This window comes from Globicephala melas, chromosome 20, assembly GCF_963455315.2.
Source record: "Globicephala melas chromosome 20, mGloMel1.2, whole genome shotgun sequence".
Classification (NCBI taxonomy): domain Eukaryota; kingdom Metazoa; phylum Chordata; class Mammalia; order Artiodactyla; family Delphinidae; genus Globicephala; species Globicephala melas.
Window position 1 is genome coordinate 4,846,931 of NC_083333.1, and position 15,670 is coordinate 4,862,600.

General features: G+C 46.2%; 1 protein-coding gene across 3 annotated transcripts in view; it reads left to right on the top strand.

The window, feature by feature from the left end:
• The window catches only part of SUPT6H (SPT6 homolog, histone chaperone and transcription elongation factor), a 31,281-nt gene that overhangs the window by 4,095 nt on the left and 11,516 nt on the right, over nucleotides 1-15,670 (top strand). For all 3 annotated transcript variants that reach the window (XR_009560490.2, XM_030862022.3, XM_030862023.3), the window contains exons 2-23: nucleotides 4,834-4,975; nucleotides 5,756-5,914; nucleotides 6,013-6,089; nucleotides 6,419-6,611; nucleotides 6,851-6,935; nucleotides 7,781-8,054; nucleotides 8,530-8,631; nucleotides 8,879-8,995; nucleotides 9,345-9,434; nucleotides 9,636-9,778; nucleotides 10,447-10,595; nucleotides 10,752-10,850; nucleotides 11,315-11,444; nucleotides 11,531-11,681; nucleotides 11,854-12,008; nucleotides 12,209-12,404; nucleotides 12,815-12,954; nucleotides 13,067-13,184; nucleotides 14,098-14,174; nucleotides 14,434-14,569; nucleotides 14,862-14,999; nucleotides 15,078-15,245. Coding sequence is in view for 2 of the 3 variants with exons in the window: in XM_030862022.3 (XP_030717882.1) it covers nucleotides 4,867-4,975; nucleotides 5,756-5,914; nucleotides 6,013-6,089; nucleotides 6,419-6,611; nucleotides 6,851-6,935; nucleotides 7,781-8,054; nucleotides 8,530-8,631; nucleotides 8,879-8,995; nucleotides 9,345-9,434; nucleotides 9,636-9,778; nucleotides 10,447-10,595; nucleotides 10,752-10,850; nucleotides 11,315-11,444; nucleotides 11,531-11,681; nucleotides 11,854-12,008; nucleotides 12,209-12,404; nucleotides 12,815-12,954; nucleotides 13,067-13,184; nucleotides 14,098-14,174; nucleotides 14,434-14,569; nucleotides 14,862-14,999; nucleotides 15,078-15,245 (3,006 nt within the window). In the remaining variant the exon portion in view is untranslated. The remainder of the gene's footprint in view (nucleotides 1-4,833; nucleotides 4,976-5,755; nucleotides 5,915-6,012; nucleotides 6,090-6,418; nucleotides 6,612-6,850; nucleotides 6,936-7,780; nucleotides 8,055-8,529; nucleotides 8,632-8,878; nucleotides 8,996-9,344; nucleotides 9,435-9,635; nucleotides 9,779-10,446; nucleotides 10,596-10,751; nucleotides 10,851-11,314; nucleotides 11,445-11,530; nucleotides 11,682-11,853; nucleotides 12,009-12,208; nucleotides 12,405-12,814; nucleotides 12,955-13,066; nucleotides 13,185-14,097; nucleotides 14,175-14,433; nucleotides 14,570-14,861; nucleotides 15,000-15,077; nucleotides 15,246-15,670) is intronic.

Here is a 15,670-nt window from a genome sequence, read left to right on the forward strand (position 1 = left end):
GGTCAAAAGCATGTTTTACTTATTTTTATATACCCAAGTCCCAGCACAGAGCTTTACCCTAAAAATACAAAACTGTAAACGTTAATTGAAGCTGCCAGTGGAGGGAATTAACAGACATCTCTTTTTGCTCTGGTCTCCTTGTAATTGCCTCCTACATCATCTTGTTCAAAGGGAGGGACTGTGGAGGGCCTCCCCTGTGGCAATCTGATCCCAGCTCCATTGCTCTTCCAGAGAATGTCATGGTAACCGCCAGCCTGTCCCTTTGAGCCACATCTTGTACTGCAGCTGTGCTTCCGCCTGGAGAAACCTTCTCTTTTCACCACCCCACTCCCCTTCTGGATCTATTTCAGTAGCAAATTTAACGTACAATCTGAATATGGGGAAAATTCAAGAGCATAAGTCCTAAATACAAAATACAAATGACATCAGACTCAGATATCATATATTAATGATAATCACATACTAATAAATAGTGTTTTTGTTCTGGAATAGTTGCTGTTTGCCAACCTCAGCCTGCAGTGCTGCTGCAGCACCCTCTGCACATCTAGCTCCCCCAAGTTGCAGCAAATCAGGATTGCTTCTTGCACAATCTGTTTTAACTAGAAGTCTTGGCAATGAGTTAGATCGGAGGCATTCCCCAGCTATAGCACAGCATGTACTTCATTGCTAACCTAGGGAATGGGAAGAAAGCTGCATGCAGCACAGAGCACCAGCTGCCCGCAGAACAGAATAAAGCTGTGCTTTCATCAGGTAGGCTGTCTGTTTCTCTCTGCTAAGTAGGCTGTAGGGCATCTGGTCTGGAGGAGCTGGCATTTAGTGTGAAGATGTTGAGGCCTTACAAGACTGAATTTGTGGGTCTGATAGCCTATAATTAAAGCAAGCTATCTGTGGGGGCTGCTGTACCCAAATCTATTTTTAATGACTTAGTTCAGGGCTGAAAGACAGCAGTATTAAAATTAGAGCACCACATTTAATCGGCAGTAGTTTTAGATATTCACTTTTGGCTGTACTCGGGCTGAATGACCTTAAGGATACAGATCCTGGGGGGGAAAGGGCATCAGTCTAACCCAAGGCTTCCTGTATCACCACCCTGTGGGACCTATACAATGGTGTAGTATAGTGGCTCTCAAACTTTTTGAACTCAGGACCCCTTTATACTCAAAGATAATTTAAGATTCCAAAGACATTTTGTTAATGTGAGTTATATCTATTGATGTTTGAGATTTATACATATAGATGTTAACCAGATTAGAAATTAAAATTAATTTCTAAACTAAATAATGACTAAATAAATAGATGAATGTTAATTCATTTTAACATAATAATAAGCCTGTTTGCAATATACAAGTATATCAAATCAACACATTATAGACCTTAACCTTACACAATATTATATGCCAATTACAGTTGACCCTTGGATAACACAGGGTTGATGTGCTGACCCACCTCTCTTCCCCTCACAATCCCATACGGCTATCTCTGCCTCAAAAACAAAGGAATTGATGAATGACTCACCCAAGGGCAGGAAACTGAAACAATTTGGATAGAATCAAAACTCAAACCCTGGGCTTCCCTGGTGGCGCAGTGGTTGAGAGTCCGCCTGCCGCTGCAGGGGACATGGGTTCGTGCCCCGGTCCGGGAAGATCCCACATGCCGGGGAGTGGCTGGGCCATGGCCGCCGAGCCTGCGCATCCGGAGCCTGTGCTCAGCAACGGGAGAGACCACAACAGTGAGAGGCTCACATACCGCAAAAAAAAAACAAAAAAAACCTCAAACACTGATTCTTTTGATTCCACATATTGTGATCTCTAATCAAACACAAACGGTTTCCCACATTTAATTTAAAGATCTGTAAAATGAAAATACAGATACTACAATATTTACTGGGTAAAAAATCCGCATATAAGTGGACCCACGCAGTTCAAACCCATGTTGTTCAAGGGTCAATTGTACATGAATAAAGCTGAGAAAAAATGTAAGCCCACTACATTTTAGCATAAATAACACATTTTATGAAAAGCAAGTATAATCTTCAAAATAAAAAACGTAGTAAGAAGAGTGACGTTGTTTGGGTTTTTTTTTTGGTTTGGGGGTTTTTTTTTGTTTGGGGGGTTGTTTTGGGTTTTGGGTTTTTGGAGGGGGGGTTGTTTTGGTTTTGGGTTTGGGTTGATTTGTTTTGGTTTGGTTTTGGCAAATCCTTTTAATGTCTGCCTTAATAGAGGAATGCTGGATTCTCCTACCTGCTTCTGCATTCAGTCTGTTGTGATACTACATGTCTGCCGTATAACCTCTGGAAAACTCCACTGTACACTCATGAGAGAAAGGAGGGGGTGATCCCTGGACCACACTTTGAGAACTACTGATATGATAGAAACAACTGTTTCTGTGGAGTCAGACAGACCTTAACTCAGATCTCACCTCTTGCAGTTGACAGTTGTGTCGCCTTGAACAAGTGACTTAATCTCTGAGGCTATTTCCTCCTTTGCTGAATGGAGAGAGAAGTGTGCTGTAACTCCTAGGACAATGTAGGGGTTAATAGGTTATTTATTAAGTGTCTGGAACTTGGTAGGTGTGCAAAAAATATTCCTCAGGGCACATTTTTTTTAATTGCGTAAAGTACCCAGGAAAGGCCTATATTAGTTTTGGGTGGGTTTTTTGGGTTTGTTCATTTTCCAATTCTCTTCCTGTGTCTGCTCTACATATATGTCAAAATACATAAAATTATTTTAAGGTCCTTATTTGGCCCTCTACTAGACATCAGCTCCTTGAGAACATACAGTCCTGTTTCTCTTCAAATCCCCAGCTCCTAGCAGAGTGTTTGTACTTGGTAGGCATTCAGTACAATTTGAAAAGAATGGCATCTGAAACCTCAGCCTAAAATTGAACGTAAGACCATGTCATTGACCCTCCCTTTCCACCAGAACTTAGTATCTTCAGTTTTATTTCCTTGAGCTCAGTTAATCTTAACTGGTTATGGTATCAGTTGATATCAGTAAGGGTAATTTTCAGGAGAATTAGAGCCACAGAACTTAAGCCTCCTTCTAGAGCTTAGACCACTAGAGGTAGCCATTAGCCACCCTCCTCTCTCTCCAGTTCCACTGCCATCTTTAACTGGGAAGACATGAAACAATAAGTAATCTATTTAACAGATACTTAGCAGTTTCTATTTTGTATAGAGCACCTAGTGGGAAACAGCTTATCTGGTACAGAATAAAGTACCACGTAATGCCTCTTATATTGCCGTTTATGTTTTCATGGTTTTTATTAGCCCTTCAATTGGATATCATCTTTGACTTCCAGAAGCTTACAGTCTAAGTGGAGAAAATGGACATATGCAGTGGACCGTAATTCAGGACATGAAGAGTGGTGCTGAGTTGATCAGCAGCCAGCTTCAGGATTCCAGAATGGAATCTTGATGCTACGGTTTGTGTGATCAGTGCTGTGTGTTTTTTTTGCTTTGTTTTGTTTTTTATATTTTTGGCTGCGTGGGGTCTTCGTTGCTGCGTGCGGGCTTTCTCTAATTGCGGCAAGTGGGGGCTACTCTTCGTTGTGGTGCGCGGGCTTCTCATTGCAGTGGCTTCTCTTGTTGCGGAGCACGGGCTCTAGGTGTGCAGGCTTCAGTAGTTGTGGCACATGGGCTCAGTAGTTGTGGCTCGCGGGCTCTAGAGCGCAGGCTCGGTAGCTGTGGTACACGGGCTTAGTTGCTCCGCGGCATGTGGGATCTTCCCGGACCAGGGCTCAAACCTGTGTCCCCTGCATTGGCAGGCAGATTCTTAACCACTGCACCACTAGGGAAGTCCCAGTGCTGTGTTTTAAAGCCCAGGAAACTCCATTTCATGGTTCTGTGGTTCTCCACTGCCATTTCCAGACTTTGGATGCATCTGACAGCGGGAAAGTAGAAGACAAAGTTGGGATTGGTTGGTACAAAATTACAGAATGCTGAGGAAAATTATGCCCAGGATTCAAATTTAAACTCAGTTAGCATTTTTTGAAATAGTAGACTAGGTTCTTTCTCCTATGTCATGTAATATTCTTAACTATCCTGCGAGGTAGGTAGTGCTGTTGCCATTTTCCAGATGAAGAAATTGATATTCAGGCACGTTCAATAATATGCTTAAGTTTATATACCTAGTAGGTGGTGGGGCCAGGATTTGATCTCTACTCTTAGGCCCAGCAGTTTTTGTATTTAGCTATGTTGCATTTAATTTGTAGGCCATGGAAGTCTCTTTCAAAGTGTTTTTTGTATTTTTGGTTTTTTGGTTTTTGTTTTGCTGGGGAGGTAAATGGTCACAATAGAGTTGTGGTTCTAATGTTTCTGAAGAGGCCCCTTCTCTGCCCAAATGCTCCCAACCACTACTCACACAAGTGGGCTCAACTTCATGAAACGTTGTTTAATCTGTCGAAAAGGATTTTCCTTTTGATAGTGTATATGAAAGTTCCTGTCATTAAGTTGGCATTTAGTTATTGTTTCCCAAACTTATGAGTGAGTCATATAAACTCACTACACTGTATCCCTACCTATATAATTATTCCTACACTAATTTCTTCATTTGCCTATTTCTGTCCCCAGATGGTAAGTGCAGTAAAACTCTTTGGACAAGCAAGATGGTATATACAGAGCAGTCCAGTATAATTGCTTTTTTTAAGGTACACATGAGAGGGGCAATTGTGAGAGGAATGGATAATGGAAGAGATGGAGCCATCTGATTCTTACTCTCTCCTCCGAGGTAGAAATGATTGGGCAGATCAGTGGCACGTAGCTGAATGCTTTTTGTGGCAATGTTTAAAGGTCCTCTGTCTCATTTTTTATCCCCAACTCCTTTCCTTCCCTAGTCATCTTCAGGCAGGCCGTGAGAAGCTGCAGCAATGTCTGATTTTGTGGAAAGCGAGGCCGAGGAGTCAGAGGAAGAGTACAATGATGAAGGCGAGGTGGTGCCCCGGGTCACCAAGAAATTTGTAGAAGAGGAGGATGACGGTGAGGAAGCCCCAGCCTCAAGCTTCTCCCCAGTATTGCTAAGCTTTGGATAGTTGGATTCTTGCTGATGAGAGGCTCAGGCTGAGCACAGAAGTTATCACACATGAGGTACCAGCTTGAGAATTTTCAGTCATTCATAGAAAATATTTACTGAACATCTGTCTGCTGTATGCCAGGCACTGTACCTAGAACTAGGAATACAACATAAAGTCCCAGCTATCGTAGAGCTTATATTAGTGGGAGGGGACAGACAGTAAACCAATAAAATAAATACATAGGTAATGTTTCGCTCTTTTAGAGACTTAGCAGTGTTGGTATTTATGTACCCACTTTCCAAGTTCTCTGTCCAAATCCAACCATTAGGATCATCAGCAGAGTGCAACCATGAAATTGCTCTAGAGACAGAAAGGAAAATGCAAGCTTCATGAAAAGCATTATGGATGAAAGAAGGAATATAGCTACTGAGTTTATAAACTGAGAGGAAAACAAAGGTTACTGGTGGCTGTAAAGCCTCTAGTAATGATTTTGACAAGCCAAAGTAATTAGGAAGCTCATCTTGCCTAAATACAGATGGTGAATGTGGAAAAGAGATATTCTTTTCCAGAAGCTGCTCTAAGTCAGTGGTCATGTTTTTTGTATCTTTAGATGAGGCAGAAGAGTTAACATGGCATCCAGGTCATTAGGTTCAGAGCAGATGAGAAATAACAGTTAAGCAGGTGGCCCTGCCCCAGCCCCAGCCTATTTCCCAAACTGCATGCCTCAAACATGCATGTTTTCCAGATGAGGAGGAGGAGGAGGAGAACCTGGATGATCAGGATGAACAAGGAAACCTGAAAGGCTTTATCAATGACGATGACGATGAAGATGAAGGGGAGGAGGATGAGGGTAGTGACTCTGGTGATTCAGAAGATGATGTTGGCCACAAGAAGAGAAAACGCAGTGAGTAGCCTCTCCTTAGGTCAGGTGAGGATGGGGTTTAAGTCATAGTGGAGAAGGGGCCTCCCCATCACCATGGGCAACCACTCTGTCTTCTCTAGCATCTTTTGACGACCGCTTGGAGGATGATGATTTTGATCTCATTGAGGAGAATTTGGGTGTCAAAGTCAAAAGAGGAGTAAGTGCCCTTTTTGTCTCTGTCCTTGGGGGTGAAGGAAGAAGCCCTTGAAATTCAGCGACTCTGGGGGGAGGAGGCACATCCAGAACAGTTTGGGGAATGTCAGCGGGGAGAAAGTGGCTCAGTATCACTGTGCTGTGGAGCCAGTTCTGGGTGCCTGTTAAAGGCTTGTCAAAGTTTCAAGGGTGGGCCTTGGGGCGTACTTGATGTGTTCTTTCCCATCTCCCTTGTCAGTATAGCTGGGGTGGGAAAATAGGAGTGAGACTGGAGAGCAGGGATCCTTATGCCAGTTCCCTCAGACCCTGACGAGGCAGATTTTCCACCCCTAGCAAAAATACCGACGTGTCAAAAAAATGTCAGATGATGAGGACGATGACGAAGAGGAATATGGCAAGGAGGAACATGAAAAAGAAGCTATTGCAGAGGAGATCTTTCAGGATGGGGAAGGGGAAGAAGGGCAGGAGGCCGTGGAGGCCCCCATGGCTCCTCCAGAGGAGGAGGAAGAAGATGATGAAGAGTCAGGTATGTGGCATTAGGCAGGGAAGCCAGTTTGGGGCGGGGTGTTGGGATTTCCTACCCCGAACAATAGAATGGGAGACCATTGTTCAGCTACTGGCCCCCAGCATTTGACACAAAGAAGTTCCTTTTCAGGACTCTGTCTCCCCTTCTCCTCACCGACCACTCCTACAGTAGGAACTAAAGCCATTCAGTCCTGGCTCATCCCTTGCCTCTGGGCACTAACCTTTCCCTTCCCTATTCAGACATTGATGACTTCATTGTGGATGACGATGGACAACCACTGAAAAAACCTAAGTGGCGGAAAAAGCTTCCTGGATACACTGATGCGTGAGTGGGGTCTGGTGCGAGGTGGTGATAAGGGCATCTGAGTGGACCCGGGCAGGAAGGAGGAGGTCAGAGGCCTCTGCTAAAAATGGAACAGTCAGCTCTCAGCATTTTGCTTCCCTGCCCGTAATATCCTTTACCAGGCAGTGATGTCGGACTGTTTCTAGAAGCTTTGATAGCTCTCTCAGCATTCAAGGGCCGTGGTGGGATGAAGGTGGAGGCACACACAGGCAAGGATCCAGCCTCTCTCTTCCACCTGCAGCTCCATGTTCATTTGTTTGTTTATTAGTCTTCTAAATATAATTTTGTTAGAAGAAGGCTTTTGCCCTGAGGGAATACTATAATGTCTTAGCAGAAGATGGATCTACTGAGTGTGACATGAAACCATGTGCCTGTTGCTGTTTGATCCTTGTCACTGGCACGTGCCAAAGATGGGCTTTTTAATCTCAATAAATAATAGTTTCCCCGGGCTTCCTTGGTGGCGCAGTGGTTGAGAGTCCGCCTGCCGATGCAGGGGACACGGGTTCATACGCCGGTCCGGGAAGATCCCACGTGCCGCGGAACAGCTGGGTCCGTGGGCCATGGCCTCTGAGCCTGTGCGTCTGGAGCCTGTGCTCCTCAACGGGAGAGGCCATAACGGAGAGAGGCCCGCGTACCGCAAAAAAAAAAAAAGTTTCCCCAGAAATATCCCCCAGCTAAGCCTTTCCTCCGCAGTGAATATGCTTTTTTTGTTTACATTTCTCGTAACCTTTTTAGTCCCCTTGGGGTAGGTACAGGATCTCTGCAGGGGCTGCATTTGTCTCCTCTCACTGGAATCTGGGCCAACTGCCTTTTGCTCTCACCCACAGTGCCCTGCAAGAAGCCCAGGAGATTTTTGGTGTGGACTTTGACTATGACGAATTTGAGAAATATAATGAGTATGATGAAGAACTGGAGGAAGAGTATGAGTATGAGGACGATGAGGCTGAGGGCGAGATCCGAGTGCGCCCCAAGAAGACCACCAAGAAACGTGTGAGCCGCAGGAGCATCTTCGAGATGTATGAGCCCAGTGAGCTGGAAAGCAGCCACCTCACAGATCAGGACAATGAAATCCGAGCTACTGACCTGCCTGAGAGGTTCCAGGTAAGGAAGCACCAGTGTCTGTCCTGCTGAACTGTCATCAACTGCCCTGAGCCTCCTTGGTACAAGAGTTATAGCAGAGAAACAATCTAGCAACAATCTTAACAACAATGGTATACAGGGGGACTTCCCTGGCGGTCCACTGGTTAAGACTCCATGCTTCCACTGCAGGGGGCGCGGGTTCAATCCCTCGTTGGGGCAGCGCAGCCAAAAAACACCAAAAAATGGTATACAGGAAGTCGGCTTTGAACCCCATCTGACCAGGCGTACAGGAAGTCTAGCTCAACATAGACTCTCCAGTGGCTTATGGTTTCTTGAGCAAATACACGACATGCCTACTTCTTGCCAGACAACACTCTTCCGGGTACTAGAAACGTGTGCCTCTGGAGCACACGTTTTTGTCCAGAAGTAGTGCATGTTTTTGCTATGTGAGATACAAGATAAAGTCAGTCTCATGCTGATGCCTTATCCCCTGCAGCTCCGTTCCATCTCCGTCAAGGGGGCTGAAGATGATGAACTGGAAGAAGAGGCTGACTGGATCTACAGGAATGCCTTTGCCACACCAACCATTTCTCTGCAGGTACCCCAAAAAAGATGCTGTATTTTGACATGAACCAGAAGCTACTTCATTAGGATGGGGAGCTGCTTCTCCCCTGCTCCAAACATCTGTGGGCCTAGTATAGAATAGCATGTGTGTGCGGGTATGTGAGGGAGATTTTTCTAGATTTAATCTGAGAAGGTCATCCTGTGACAAGAAGCAGTTTTGTGTGTGGTAAGACAGAGCAAGTAATGGTGTCGTTGCTGTTTCTTTTTTCTTCTGACTGTAGGAAAGCTGTGATTACCTAGACCGAGGGCAGCCAACCAGCAGCTTCAGTCGAAAAGGACCCAGCACAATTCAGAAGATTAAAGAGGCCCTGGGCTTCATGAGAAATCAGCATTTTGAGGTAGCACCTCAAGCTCTAGTCGCCCACTGGTTAGAATTTCAACTGGGGGTGATGGAAAAGGTGGCTACCTAAGTCAGGTGGGGAGCCCCCTTCTGTCCACAGCAGTGGTCCCTTGACTCAAGAAGCGTGAGGACCATAGACTCTAGCGATCCAGAGAACAGTGCTACCCCGTTTGCAGCATTATCTTCTCCTGTTGGGGGTGGGTGGGGGAGAGCATGTGTCCTGATGGGCCTGTGAGGGAGGCCAAGCTTCCTACTGTTAAATTTCCTGGAGCTGTTTATTCCTCTAACAAAGGGGGTCCTTGCAGATCTTTCCTCTCTGGCTGACTGCCACCTCCTTGCCCCTCTAGGTGCCTTTCATTGCTTTCTACCGGAAGGAGTACGTGGAGCCCGAGTTGCATATCAATGACCTGTGGAGGGTGTGGCAGTGGGATGAAAAGGTAATATAGGGATCCATGCCCCTCAAGGGGTTGAGGGCTGGACTGGGTACTACCACTACTGGCACCCAAGTTCTCCTGTACATATCAGGTGGCAGCCCAGACCCTGTCAGGCTTCCCCCAGGGTCTCCTGGTAAGGAACAGCATGGTCTTGGGTGTCCAAGGCTGAATACCATCCCTTACTCCTGCTTTGTCTTGTCCTAGTGGACCCAGCTGAGGATCCGTAAGGAGAACCTAACACGGCTGTTTGAGAAGATGCAGGCTTATCAGTATGAGCAAATCTCTGCTGACCCTGACAAGCCCCTTGCTGATGGCATCCGGGCTCTGGACACCACCGACATGGAGAGGTAGCATATGCAGGGTTTATTCCATTACAGGGAGCCCTCACACCAAAGCCAGGCCCCTGCCCTTCCACCCCCACCCCAGAGCAGCATAACCTTGCAAAATTCTCAGCACGGGACCCGTTCCTTAGAATCCCAACTTAGCAACAAGTCAAAAGTGATCTTTCTGACAGGGAAATTCCTGTTACTTATCCATCTTGGTATAAAAGGTTAAGAGGATCAGATAGTCATGTTTGCTTATTTATATGTTCCCCGTGTGAAAAGCTACATGGGAAACCAAACTACAACCAGAAAGTAACTTGGTGAGCCTGGAATCAGAGAGGGGTGTGGGAGGGGAGCAGATGATTTTAGTGGCCAGCGGCATGAACCTGGGAAAGAAGGACAAGGACTGTCTCAAGGACTCTGAACCGGAGACATGCTGCCTCATCTGCCTCTCCCTTTTTGTTGCCATTTCTAACAACCACCAGCCACCACTTATTTGACATATTCCTCCTTTAAGATACCTTGATTGCAGTTAAGTCATGGTCTGGGGCCAATGCATGTCTTTAATAATTGGAAAATATAGGTACTCATCCTAGTTGGGATCTTGCCTCATGGGAATTGGACCTCTTGTAGCAAAACTGGGGTATACCCTTCCTCTGTGACAGTTGAGGTCTTATGTCCCTTCCCTCCAGGCTCAAGGATGTACAATCAATGGATGAACTGAAAGATGTCTACAATCATTTCCTGCTTTATTATGGTCGTGACATCCCCAAGATGCAGAATGCCGCCAAGGCCAGCCGCAAGAAGCTAAAGCGTGTAAGAGAAGAGGGAGATGAGGAAGGTGAGTGTTGGAAAAGAAAACCTAGAGGCTTGGTGGCCATGGCCTTTCCAAGGATCCCCTTGGCCGATTACACTTCGGGGCTTCTCTACATGTGTCAGATCCTTGGGAGTGATTGGAAACCGGAAACCAGAAGACTAACTCATGTTTTCTTCCCAGGTGATGGTGAGGAGGCAGAAGATGAGGAACAGAGAGGGCCAGAGCTCAAGCAGGCTTCCCGCCGAGATATGTACACCATCTGCCAGAGCGCTGGGCTAGGTAAAAACGAGCTGTATACGTTCCCCAGTAGTCACTGGTAGGTAGGAAGAGGACCTAAAGGACCTCTGAGTGAGTCACCAGTCCACTTTTAACACTTGCTACCATGACCCACACCCACGCCACAGGAATTGTCCAGCCTCTCCCATAATTTCTGAAGGAGTGGGAAACACACGATCAGAGAGAGGGAGTTCATCCTATCTTTGAGAAGTTCTTTTACTAAACGGTAACTTCCACCTTAGTTCTGACCCCAGTAGTCACATAGAAAATTTCTACTTTTTCTGCTTTGTGACAGCCTGTTAGGTATTTAAAGTCAGCGTTTTCACTGTTCACTGTAAGACATCCTGCTCCTGCTCATTTGTGATCCCTTTAAAGTCTAATGCCCAGAATTGCTGCTCTAGACTGAAAGCCAAGAGGTTACTGGGCCCAGCTGTTGGCTCACCTTTCACCCTCCTGGTTTGCTTTAGATGGCTTGGCCAAAAAGTTTGGGCTTACTCCTGAGCAATTTGGGGAAAACCTCCGGGACAGTTACCAGAGGCACGAGACAGAGCAGTTTCCTGCAGAGCCCTTGGAGCTGGCCAAGGATTATGTTTGCAGGTAGGCGTTGCAGTAGGTGGCTGGCAGGAGGAGGGACCTGAGGGCAAAGATGTCGTCATCCTGCAGCTCCTCCATTTTCCCTACAGCCAGTTCCCTACACCAGAAGCTGTGCTGGAAGGTGCCCGCTACATGGTAGCCCTGCAGATTGCCCGAGAGCCCCTTGTCCGGCAGGTGCTGAGGCAAACTTTCCAGGAGAGAGCCAAGCTCAATATAACCCCCACCAAGAAAGGCAGAAAGGTAAGCCAGTTGAGGAGCTTTGATCTAGCATGTGGTCCAGCTCTGTTTGATTGAACTGAGTTTCTTGCCTTCACACTTAACTGAGCTGTCTGCCTGAGAGCAGAGAGTCAGTCTTTTTTCCAAGGGTCAAGCCCAGTCTGTCTGTTGACTGATGATTCCCTCTTGTGTACAGGATGTGGATGAAGCCCACTACGCTTACTCCTTCAAGTACTTAAAGAACAAGCCTGTTAAGGAACTGAGAGATGACCAGTTCCTCAAGATATGCCTGGCTGAAGATGAAGGGCTGCTCACCATTGACATCAGCATAGACATGAAGGGGGTGGAAGGGTAAGCAAAGCTCTGGGCTGGGGGCTCTTTGGGAAGGGCTTGGTCAGTAGTCTGTTGGAAGGAGGAGTCCCTCAGGAATGTGAACCACACTTTCAGAACTGAGCAAGCCACCGTCCCTGGCTCAGTCACTCCCAGTGTTCAAGGTCATTTGGCCGTCACCTTTTCTCCGTCCCTGACACCACAGTGTTGTCTCTCCTCAGCTATGGCAATGACCAGACGTATTTTGAAGAAATCAAACAATTTTACTACCGAGATGAGTTCAGCCACCAGGTGCAGGAGTGGAATCGGCAGCGGACCATGGCCATCGAGCGAGCTTTGCAGCAGTTCCTGTACGTGCAGATGGCCAAAGAGCTCAAGAACAAGCTGCTGGCCGAAGCCAAAGAATATGTCATAAAGGTGAGGAGAGGAGCTCGTGATCTTTAGTCACATGATTTCCCCAAGCTAGAGCTGAGAGTGAAGGCACCCCTTAATAGCTGTCCTGTAGCTAATGGGGAAACACTGGGGGCAGGCTTAGTATAACCTGAGAGGCAGTGCAAACAAGGTCACGGGTCACTCCAAGACCTCCCCACTTGAAGAGCCTCTTCCCTCCCTCCCCCACTGCATACACATACTCTTTGTTTATACGACTGGCCTCTGTGTACTCTCCTATTTCTAAAAGCAAAGTACGCCTTCAGGTTGTAAGCGTGCTGAGGGCTAGGAATGTGCATGCATATAAATATGACCTTTGCAAATGTGTGCCTGCATCTGTTTCCTTAACCTACTTGGCGGGCCTGCTGTACATAGTGACTGGTGTGCCTCCTCCCCAGGCCTGTAGTCGGAAGCTCTACAACTGGTTGAGGGTGGCACCCTACCGGCCGGATCAACAGGTAGAGGAAGATGATGACTTTATGGATGAGAACCAAGGGAAGGGCATCCGAGTCCTAGGCATTGCTTTCTCCTCTGCCAGGTAACTTTCTGTCTGGCATCACCCCTTATCTGTCTCCCTAGTCTCGTTCTTCTCTTACTCATATCCTCATATTGCTGATTATCACACGGTTCTTTTTCTGTTGGGCTGGCAGAGATCACCCTGTGTTCTGCGCCTTGGTCAACGGTGAAGGAGAAGTGACAGACTTCCTCCGGCTGCCTCATTTTACCAAACGGCGAACTGCATGGAGAGAGGAAGAACGGGAGAAGAAGGCAAGTGACTAGGACAGGTTACCAAGTATACATCTTGAGCACATCTTATAATTCAGTGGGGATAAGAGTTTATGGTCTATGTATATGTATAACTGATTCACTTTGTTATAAAGCAGAAACTAACACACCATTGTAAAGCAAATATATCCCAATAAAGATGTTAAAAAAAAAAAAAAGAGTTTATGGCCTAAGCAACGTCCCGTGCAAGACCCTGATTATCTCTGACTTGGTCCCTGACCTCTTAAGTCCTGGGATAAGTCTCACTTCCGTAGGCAGTAGATGGCACTCAAGTTCTAGTGCAGAATTTCCTTCTGGCTTGAAGCCAGTTCCTAGGCCTTATGTGCTTCTGGGAGCTGCCATAACTGCCTCTGTTTTTACCAGCATCTGGGTCAGCTTGTTCCAGGAGCTGAAAGCCACTGTGGCATTAAGCCAATCTTTTCTCTGCTTTAGCATTTGTGTTTCTACCAGGGAAAGAGAAATTTGAATTCATCTCGTGTATATGCTTCTGATTTTTTTTTAGCATAAAGGTATCTTTCAATTTTATTGACAGAGCTCCATTCTAAAAAATAATTTTCAACAAACAGCTCTTTAAAAAAAGAAAGAAAAATCTTAAAGTGGAGATTAGAATAGTCTTGACTGCCAGGCAGTGGTTTATGTTAAAAAAAGACCTAAGTATGTTTAGTTAACCACAACTCAAGTATAAGCCAGAAGTGTAATAATCTTAGGAAATATTAACAGAAGTACAATGTTCAAACTAGAGGTCCTAGTCCCCTCGTTTTGTCTTCCAGTTTGACAACGTGTGATGCATCATTGTTCTGTGGTCTTGTAAGGTCTCAAGCTACTTAGGGAGAGAGAAGTGCTTGAAATCTCCCTATCCTCAAAGTCCTTCAGCTCCAATTTTCTTTCACTCCAGGCTCAAGACATTGAAACGCTAAAGAAATTCCTCCTGAACAAAAAGCCTCATGTGGTGACAGTTGCAGGAGAGAACAGGTAGGGGTACCAGGGGATTGGGCCAGGCCTGGCTTAAAGTCACTCATCCTTTATTGTTGAATCTGCTCTGTCCCTGTTACAGAGTAGGCATGCGCCTGTGTAGAGCCTTGGTAATATCCCCATCCCCAGGGGATATCCCTGGGGATATTGTACCTCTTTGTCTTCAAAGCTCTCTCCTCCCCCACTCCCAGCCATGAGATTGTTCATCCCTGAGAAACTGTCCAGAAATATCCCTGACCAGCACCCCTCATTCCTCCAGGGATGCCCAGATGTTGATTGAGGATGTGAAGCGCATTGTGCATGAGCTGGACCAAGGTCAACAGCTGTCCTCTATTGGGGTGGAGCTGATTGACAATGAATTGGCCATTCTCTATATGAACAGCAAGAAATCAGAGGTAATGCTGGAGCCCCACCCTTAGGCCCTGCACAGGCAAGAGCTATCAATCCCAGGGAGTTGGGGAAACAAAGATTATGGGGGCACAGGATTGCACCTGTTCACTTACCTATGCAGAGGATCTCCATTGTGCCAGTCATGGTTCAGATGGGGAGCCCCAGAGATTAAATTGGTCCCAGGAAAAATGGTCCCAGAGAAGAGAAATTGACTTAAAAAGCCAGGCGGTTTGGATTTCCTCTTGCTGTTAGAGCTGAGGAGACTTTATGGCCCTGCTGACCCTTGTTTGACTCTAGGCAGAGTTCCGGGATTACCCTCCTGTGCTGAGACAGGCAGTCTCCCTCGCCCGGCGTATCCAGGACCCTCTGATTGAATTTGCCCAGGTTTGCAGCTCTGATGAAGACATTCTGTGCCTCAAGTTTCACCCCTTGCAGGTGAGTAGAATTTGACAGATAGGCCCAAGTGGACAGAGTGGCACAGTAACCTTATCCCTGCCTGCTGTGTGTCGACAGGAGCATGTGGTGAAAGAAGAGCTGCTCAATGCCTTGTACTGTGAATTTATCAACCGAGTCAATGAGGTTGGAGTTGATGTCAACCGTGCCATTGCCCACCCCTACAGCCAGGCCTTAATTCAGTATGTCTGTGGCCTGGGACCTCGAAAAGGGACCCATCTCCTAAAGGTAGGATTGGGTTGAATCAGAAAAAAAGAAAAGTTTTATTTCATTGAAACTTTACTTTGCCAATATGCTTTGACAGGCAGACCAAGGTCAGAGAGGTAAAGGCACTTTACCTTTTGCCTAGAGTCATGAAGCTAGAGAGAGTCAAGAGTCAGACTTCAGACCAGGTGGCCACAGTCATGGTCTTCACTACTGTACAGTGGTGGCTCATGGAAAAGATAACCTGAGCCATGATTTAAAAGAGATGGAGGAAAGCGAGAGTGTACTAGACACAGACCTCAGGATAGTGGGGGTTATTTGTTTTTTTATATGTGTGTGTATATATACATACATATATATATGTGTGTGTATTATTTATTTATTTTTGGCTGCATTGGGTCTTTGTTGCTTCATGCAGGCTTTCTTTAGTTGTGGCGAGCAGGAGCTAC